Source organism: the organism of the source record quoted next, unplaced genomic scaffold (assembly GCF_019419815.1).
Source record: "Pyrus x bretschneideri cultivar Hongxiangsu unplaced genomic scaffold, Pyrus_bretschneideri_v1 Contig13, whole genome shotgun sequence".
NCBI lineage: Eukaryota > Viridiplantae > Streptophyta > Magnoliopsida > Rosales > Rosaceae > Pyrus > Pyrus x bretschneideri.
This window is the reverse complement of record NW_025999424.1, coordinates 8567871-8577119: the sequence shown is the minus strand read 5'-3', so window position 1 is coordinate 8577119 and position 9249 is coordinate 8567871. Positions and strand designations below refer to the sequence as shown.

Here is a 9249-nt window from a genome sequence, read left to right as displayed (position 1 = left end):
ATTCACTATTTCAAAGACCGAGCTAAATAATCATCCAAAGTTTCAACGTCATTCATTCTTAAATATTCAAAATCAGCTCTAATGGCTTGTAATTTCATAGCTCTAACCTTTTTATCTCCTATGAATTCTCTTCTCAAGATGATCCAGGCTCCCTTTGTTGTTTTCTCATTCCTGATACGCTGGAAAAGTTCATCTGAAATTGATCCTTGGATGAAGCTAAGAGCCTTGTCATTTTTTATTTTATCTTCCTTTGAGACAGCAGGAGCTTCAACTGGAACGTGTTTAGTTTTGCTTTCTTCTTCTTCCTCAAAGCCTTTTTCTTTGGGAATTTGCTGCTCAAGGATGCCAACTTCAACCACATCCCATAAATCGTAAGTTAGGAGAATGGTCTCCACTTTGATAGCCAAAAAATCATAGTTTGACTATCAAAATGTGGTGTTCGTAAGTCACCACCGGAGGAACTTGATCTAGCCATATTCTCAAGTAACGCAGCACGAAGATGATGATAAACGAACCACATTTAACCCTTTATGGGATTTGTTTTTTCCAAGAAAGAAATTCACAGTATCGCCCCTTCTTAGGAATCAGACCTAGAGCTCTGATACCATGTTGAAATGGTACCAGGCATGTGGTTTAGGTTGATAACAAAGATCAAGGTTGAAACTTTGAACACACAGATTTGATAATATTGTAGAAAATTTGAATGCAGAAAGAGAGAGGAGAAAAAGTATCTTTCTTGATTGAAATCGAAGAAGCTATTAAGCGGTTATAAAATCCTAACTTGGTCAAAAACTCAAATCCTACAAATTAAGGAACAAGGACTCATCTCCAGTCATTCAAGCCATCGATGGCTACGATCCTTCCACTTGGGAATGGATCCAGTGACATAATACGATTCCAAAGGATAGGAATACCAGCTGTGAAACTTACTAAAAACAGAAAGTAAACTAGCCGTTACAATTTAAAGACTAACGGCTACTACTAAAAATAGTAAGTTCTTCGTCATTTCTTTGATTTCATCTTCCTCTTCAAGTCTAGCTGCAGGATTATCATATGCAGGTTAGATTTAAGCTAGTATGCAACTTAATTCTCAACAGTTAATTTGCTGAATCTTTTACATACCAGTCCTATTTTTTTTTAGCAATGAGCAACAAATTAAAAATTTAATCCTATAATATCCAGTTCTCTCTTCTCTGCTCCAATGCTGCATTGGGACAGAAATACATACATCCACTGGCTGCCTAGGCAAAGTGAGGAAACTAGCAACACATTTTCCGGCATCAGGTGTACTATTTCGACATGCAAAACTATCCAGCGTGACCAAAAAAGTTACTCGTAATCATCATGATTTTGGGAGGCCAGCCGGCAAAACCTCTGCTTCTTCAGTACATGACATGAACTATGAGCATTCGTCCTTGATCATTCACTTCGATGGTTCAGTTACTGCTTCGGGTTCTGGGGCTTATCCTCTGCAGAGAGAATGTGCATGCAGTCTCAAGTAAGAAAATACTAGACTTTTGCTGATAAGAAAGGAGGCCAATTGTTATGCATTATATTGACTATGCAAGCGGAAAAAACAATCCTTCAAAACTATGGAAAGTCGGATAAAGTATCCACTGGTCACTTGAGAGAAAATTGAGGGGAGGACTCACGTATCGCTTTAGGATCTCTATGTACAAAGAAGCTCGCAGCGACGATAATGTAGCAAAGAATGAGCATCAGTCCTTTGAAGTAATTAGATGTTCCCTCCTGCAAGTTCAAATGCAATCCATTCATACACGTTATGTATAGGATAAGTAGTCGCTGCAGTGCTGATACAAAGAAACAAATTCATGTCTTTCTATTGCATTTGTGCCATGAAAAGATTTATGGTTTGTTCGAATGACGAACCTGCAGCATGAAGGCTACCACCAGAACAGTTATGAAAAGTGTCGCTGTCTCAAACAGTTGGAAATCTAAGTCCATAGGGCACCCCATGAACCACCCAACCACCACACAAAACGGAATCTGTAGAAATCCAGGAAAAACGGAAAACTGTTGAGCAAGAAAGAAGAACGGACAAATTATATGAAAGCATGAACAGAATCAACACGACACCACATATATGTACCAAAAAAACAAATCATAGTAAATGTCAGTCTAAATACATATGATATTTGGTACTCACTCCAAACATAGATATCTGGGTTGATGAGCCAATTGCCACTCCTAAAGTTATATCCTGCACGAAACATTGAGGCAAAGTCAACAAGGAATGATAAATCATGAGTGATTGTACCGATAGGACAACCACTTACAAGCTTGTCTTTCACGGCGAACATAACAGCACCAGCATGCTCTGCTGCGTTCCCAACAATTGGGAGCAAAATAACACTAATAAACGCTACTGGGATGCTCATTGCAACAGATGCACCCTGGAAAAAAAAATACAGAAACACAAGACATTCCTCACAACAAATCATCTAAAATTGGAGGTATAAATAATAGGATGAAAACTCTAGTAGGATAAGACAATGATCTAACAAGATGTATTACCTCTATAGCATTAACTAAATATTCTGAGAGGACCGAAATCACCACGGTTAGAATTGATAGCCATATTATGGATTCCCACTTAGAGATCTCAGGAGCCTCTTCATCATCTGAATTTTCTTCGGTGTGATTCTCTGACTGGTTTTGTACCAAATTCATATACACCATTAGATCACATATAGGAGAAGGTGCACAAACTCCACTTAATCAAATTCATCACACACTTGAACAGTGAAAGCATAAGAATTAGTAACATGGTTTGAGGTCCTTATTGGCAAAGACTTGTACCAACCTGATCAACTGGAATATATAAATTCTGCTGGCTTCTCAATTGAAAAAACAGATATGAAGCATAGGCAACGAGCATAATGCAGCTAGTGAATCTTGAAAGAGATAACTCAGACTTCCCATAGTGCAACTCTGTCCGAGTAGAGTGCAGTACTGCTGGAAAGAGCAAACCCATGACTGCCATCAATAGCAATCCAGAGTTCACTCCTGAAGTTGCCTGAGAATATAGAAACTTTGAACTTTAGTTGCAAGAAAAAGATATGGAAGATCAAATACAAAAAATAAAACCAAATAAATAAGGCGCTCTTTTTCACAGACGAAATATACCTTGTTGAACACTTGCTCCCTCTGTGAATGCACAAGTCCACCAGCAAAGAATGCGCATCCAAGCACGAGCAACATGTTCGATAGGATTGAGCCTAGTAAGGATTGTTGAACAACACGAATCATGCCTCTTTTCAGAGCATAAATTGATATTATCAATTCTGTTGCGTTTCCAAAGGTGGCATTTAAAAGGCCTCCAACTGCAGAATTAAGTCATGATTGGAGTTATGGATAACATTTTTGGATCAACAAAATGGATACTAATTGTCAAGTTAGTGCAACCGCTTTCAAATTTTAGGGTTAAATGTGAAAGGAAACATGTGATGCAGGTGAAGTACCGGTTGGATAAGGAAATTTTAGTGCTCAAACCAAACTTAAAAGCTATATGAAGACTTATGGAATCTGGCATTTATCAGTGACTCAAACTTCAAGCCTTATGAAATGGAAAAAACGGATATTTGCATTAACAACATGCTTACCTGTTGGTCCAGTATAGCAAGCCAGTTGCCTGCATCAAAAGAAGCCAAGCTGTATTAGGAACTCAATAATGCATATTGATTGCAAGGTAAGTTGATATGGACTTCCGTCTCAAGTGCTCGCAGATTAAACCCTAATACGCTAAAACACTAACAAATGTTGTTTTCTAATACATCAAGTTAACTGGATAGCTGTTCAGACATGGCTGTTGGATTCCACTTGTAACATTTCTGTTTGTAAACAAAGAGTATACAAAGAGAGTGCAAGAAATCTTACTCCGTTGCATATCCTAATCGCTCAGCCAAAGGTATGATTCCCAACAAGCTTAAAAGAAAGACCCAACCCTGAAATGCTTTGAAAGAATCAAATAAACTAGGCATACAATCGTGTGATGATCCGAGACCTTCGCACGCAGAAAAAGATAGTGAAAACTCACATGATGGCCGGTTAATTTATCAACCACGATTGCTAAAGGGCCAAAAGGCATGAGCAAATTAATTTTGGCAGAGAAAACTACAATCCTGATGCTATCGACCACACTATTCATGACATGGGGACAACAGTCATTTGCACCACCAGAACAAAGATCCCTGAGGGGAGCCTCATCCAATGAATGTTTCTCACCCCCAACTAGGCTCTGATCCTCGAACTCAAACACTGATTTGGGCTGTGTTGATCCCATCTGTGGAGCTGAAACCTTTGTTACCGAAGATTATCACTGCTACCAAAAGAAAATGCCTTTGATACCATATACAGCTAAAGAATTTATAACTGACCTCGGCATGGGAATTGATTTTTATTGTGGCTGCTTCGTTGTTCCTACTATTGTTGTTGCTGTTGTTGTTGTAACGGTTATCAGAATCCATGAGGTGGAAGTAAAAACTCTATGCCAAGAAATCAACAAGAATTCCACCTCCGAACACGGGCATCACTGCTTCATCACATTCTCCACAATCAACACACATACATAGAATGATAGAAATCAATTAACATGAGATCTAAAAAATTTATGCCTATACATACACACATAATACACATAACATTTATGCATATACACTCTACCTGTTTTTAATAAAGCCCATATTGCAGACCTGGACGTAAGCAAGTTTGTTAGTGCAGCGTGCTCCCCTTCAGCATGCAAATTCAACTTCGAATACCCCTCCCCGTTCTTTACTCTAGATTAAAATATCCCTTGAATCAGAATAAATCCTAAACGATTTTTTTTTTTTTTTTGTCAAGAACATGAATTTAACAACCCTAATAAAAAAAATATCACGCATCAATATACATACATATATATATATATATATATTTGTATATGTATGTATGTATTCTTTACCTGTTTCTAACAAAACCCTAATGAAATTTTGGATAAGAACCCCAACAAACAAAATAAGAACCCGAATTATGGAAAGTAAAGAACTAACCTTGTGGTATAATGGAATTGCATATATAATATATATATATATATATATGTATATATATATATATATGCGTGTTTATATATAGGTTCTCCAATGCCTAAAAAATCAGACCCAAAAGAACATGCATGCTTATGTAACAAAAATGTAATTTTCGTCTAGAAAAGTTCTGGGATTCCTTCCAAAGTAAACAAAAAGAATGGAAGGCAGAAGATAAAAACAAAGGAGGTAGCTATTAAGTGCAAATTTGCAAATTGATGGTTTTGATAAAAGTGGAAATTAAACAGCTGTGACAGATATTGATACGCGAAATGTGATCCACAGCCATCCGAGGGAAACCCGCCGTTTTCTCCCCGGCAAATATCAGTGTCTCTCTTTTCCTATTTTCAGACATGCAAATGCAATGGTTTCTTTCTTCCTTTCTTTTGTTTTTCTTTCAATTCGATCACTTTAATTTATTCCGTTTTCATAGCAGAAAAAATGTTGCACCGTTGACATGGACCAATCTCGCCACTCTCAAAATGCCATATTAAACAGTTTTATTTTATATTTTCTATCAATATACACGATATCTTACATTAACAGCTAAAAATTTCTGGCAGAGCCACATAATTAAGCAACCATAATGTTTTGTATTGATCAACTTGTTATTCTTAAGAGTCGAACACATACATTTAACTCACAAATATGGAGATATACTACTAAACTGTAATACTATTAACAACAATTTTAGCTTTTCATTTTTCAAGAAAAGTTTATGTACTTACTAATTGACCATCCATTGTCACCAGCTAGTACTATGGCTAAAATGCAAGCTCCAACTCCAGAGCAAAAAACGTAGGTTACAAATTGAAAATTCGAATTGAAGATTTGAACTGATACATCGGGATTTTTAGTTGTTGGATCTTAATCATATTAGTTCGATAAAAAAACTCTTAAACCATTTTTAAAGGAGATGTCAAAAATGTCACATCGACATAATACAGTGACAAATGGCGTACCATTTACTCCTATCGAGATGTCAAAGTTGACATGAAAAATAAAACTAAGCTGACATAGACAAAGAAATGTCAAAATTGGCGTTGCCTTCAAATATGGTTTTTATTATTTCCAAAGGCATTCCACTTGTCTTATCTTAAATGTTAACATATTTAAGTATCTTTAAACCAACAACAACAACCCAACTTTTATTATTTTGTTAAAAAAATAAACATAAATGAAGCAATAAATTTTGACATATCAGGTGGAAGGAAAATATTAACAATATGTCAAAATACCAAGTTTGCCATCATATTTCAATTTGATGTTTTGATTTTGACATCTCATTTGGAGAGGCTCTTATAAAGTTTTATAGTAAGGTTTAAATTGTCTTTTACAAGAGATTCAATTAAATGCATAAAAAAACTATGGTCAATTAAATAGACACAAGGCATGATTTTGGGAGAGTAAGCAACAATGTCTTAAAAACGCGTCTGAGGTGTGCCTAGGCGGCTTTAGAGGCGAGGCATAAGTGAAAACGCCTTTGCCCAGTGTGCGTAGGCAAAAACTCACCTAGATGTGGTCAATGCGCACCTTAGGGCCTCCATTCTCTTCTTTGCATGACACCACCAACCGAGCAACACCGCCACCACCCAGTGAAGAGGGAAAGTGAGAGTCATGGAGATTGTACTAAGAGAAAGAGAGTGGGTGGGGATGTAAGTGGACCATATAAATGTTGTAAAATGAGTGGATATTAATGAGTGAGAGAGAGAGAGAGAAGAGGGTAAGTGAGAGTATGAGAGTGTACCGAGAGAGAATGGATAAAGGATGTATGTTGACTGTATTAATGTTGTAAAATGAGTGAATATTAATGAAAGAAAGAGAGAAGAGGGAAAGTGAGAGTGAGGGAAAGAGTGGGTGGGGGATGTATGTAGACTACATTAATATGTAAAATGAGTGGATATTAACGAAAGGAGAGAGAAGAGGGACGTCATCAAGGATATGATCAACTCAAGGTGGGTGCCTTGTCAAAACCTCATTAGGTAGCAAATACCCAGTTGGAAAAATACTCCTAAACGTAAGAAAAAGAGTACATTAAGATCAAGCATGTATACTTAAGGATACTCCCCCTGAGTTTGACACAATTCCAAAGAGAACTAGCAATGTTACAACTCAGAAAGTTTACGCATACCAATTCCTTGAACATGCTTCTGAAACGTAATCTTCAGTAGTGATTTGGTGAAGAGGTCGGCCAGATTGTCTTGTGAATGGATTTGCGTGACTTCAATGTTCTGATGCTTTTGTTGTTGACGTAAGAAGAAAAACTTTGGCGTAATGTGTCTGGTGTTGTCTCTTTTGATGTAACCCTTCTTAAGTTGTTCGATGCATGTTGCATTGTCTTTATAAATTGTCATCGTGACAGTAGCAACAAGGTAATGATCGCAGGAGCTTTGAATATGGCCTACAACTGCTCTCAATCAAAAGCATTCTTGAGTTGCTTGGCAACTAAGGTATGTTTAGTTGACCTCCATGAGATTGTAGTGCCTCTAACGGTAAAAACATAACCTATTTGAGAATGCGCCTTATGCAGGTCAGATAAGTATCCTACGTCGGCATAACGAACAAGGCGAGAATCGACTCAATATGGGGGGTGCGGCATCACTCGAGGATCTGTAGGGATTAAACAAGTCTAGATCTGTAGTACCCTTGAGGTAGTAGGAGATGTCTTTAACATCAGTCTAGTGTCTACGTGTTGGTGCATTACTGTATTATGCTAAAAGATTAACAGGGAATGAGATGTCGGGTTTACTGTATTGAGCTAAGTACAATAAGTACCTATCGCACTTAGATAAGGAACTTCAGGCTCCAAAAGCTTTTCATCATCCTTCTTCAGACGGAAAGAATCTTGTTTTGCATCTAGCGATTGAGCAACCATAGGAGTACTCAAAGGCTTCACTTTATCCTCGTTAAAGCGGCGCAACACCTTCTGGGTGTAGTTCGTTTGATGTACTAAAACTCCATCCAAACGATGCTCTATCTCAAGACCAAGCTAGTATCGAGTCTTTCTTAGATCTTTCATCTCAAATTCTAACTTCAGGTGCATGGCAGTTCTCGCAAGCTTTTCGAGAGTTCCGATGAGGTTTATGTCATCGACATATACTGCAACTATCGTAAACCGAAATGTGATTCTTAATGAACACACAAGTACATAGTTTGTTGTTCACATATCCCTGGCTAGTCAAATACTCACTCAAATGATTATACAACATTCTTTCAAATTGCTTCAAACCGTAGAGTGAACGCCTCAGCCGAATTGAGAGCGTGTTCCGATGTTTGGAAATATTTGATCCAGTCAATGTAAGTCCTTCGGGAACTTTCATATAAATTTCCGTATTAAGATCCCCATATAGATACGCAATTACTACGTCCATCAGCTGCATACTCAGTTTTTCAGAAATTACCAAACGAATAAGGTAGCAAAAAGTAATCACATCTGTAATGGGTGAATAAGTTTCATCATAGTTAATCTCGAGGCATTATGAGAAGTCTTGTGCAACAATACGAGCTTTGTAGTGCATAATTTTGTTTTTTCATTATGTTTCCAAACGAAAACCTACTTGGCTTACGACCTTCACATGTGGAGGAGTAGGAGCTACATATCCAAAAACCTTACATTTTGTAAGCGAATCGAGTTCAACTTGGATTGCTTGTTTCCAGTTTAACCAATTAATTCTACGTTGACATTCAGTAACGGAACGGGGTTCAATGTCATCGCTCAACATTATCTCAGTAACTACTGCATATGCTAATGCATAGTCGACGATCATCTCATTTCTACACCAAACATCATCCAAGCTAGCATAATGGATTGAAATCTCACAATTATCAGGAGGTGGATTCGTCTCTTCAAGGACACTTCCGTAATATAGAATTTCCTTATGAGTTGGATAGAATGAGTAGGTGACATTAAAATTCACAATAGGCTCTTCAGGCGCCTGTGCCATGGATTTCCTCTTTCGACGGTGTGAATCCTTTGAACCAAGAGGTTTGCCATGCTTTTGTGTAGGAGCAGAAGATTGGCTAGCTGCTAATGTACGTGGATTGACCAGAGTGGAGTCCCAAGCCTCCAAGAGGAAAGTTCGTTGTACATTTGGTACATCTATCTTTGCAGGCACATTCGCAGCTGGAATATGTGATCTTGTCATTCGTGCCAGATCGGTGAAACATC

At 37.6% G+C, this 9249-nt stretch overlaps 1 protein-coding gene across 2 annotated transcripts; it reads right to left on the bottom strand.

Moving 5' to 3' along the window:
- Positions 1-843: 843 nt before the first annotated feature.
- On the bottom strand, positions 844-4837 carry LOC125474739 (vacuolar cation/proton exchanger 3-like). Of its 2 annotated transcripts, none has more exons than XM_048578714.1 (13): positions 4684-4837; positions 4398-4552; positions 4058-4318; positions 3898-3965; positions 3624-3652; positions 3148-3344; positions 2825-3037; positions 2536-2670; positions 2298-2414; positions 2168-2221; positions 1891-2007; positions 1653-1749; positions 844-1469 (listed from the first exon to the last, which is right to left on the bottom strand). In XM_048578714.1, the coding sequence occupies exons 2-13, from the start codon at positions 4485-4487 to the stop codon at positions 1441-1443; spliced, it is 1407 nt and encodes a 468-aa protein (XP_048434671.1). In that variant the 5' UTR covers positions 4488-4552; positions 4684-4837; the 3' UTR covers positions 844-1440. The 2 variants fall into 2 exon arrangements, with proteins under 2 accessions (XP_048434671.1, XP_048434672.1); XM_048578715.1 differs by having other exon boundaries at positions 4058-4303.
- Between the last annotated feature and the right edge of the window lie 4412 nt (positions 4838-9249).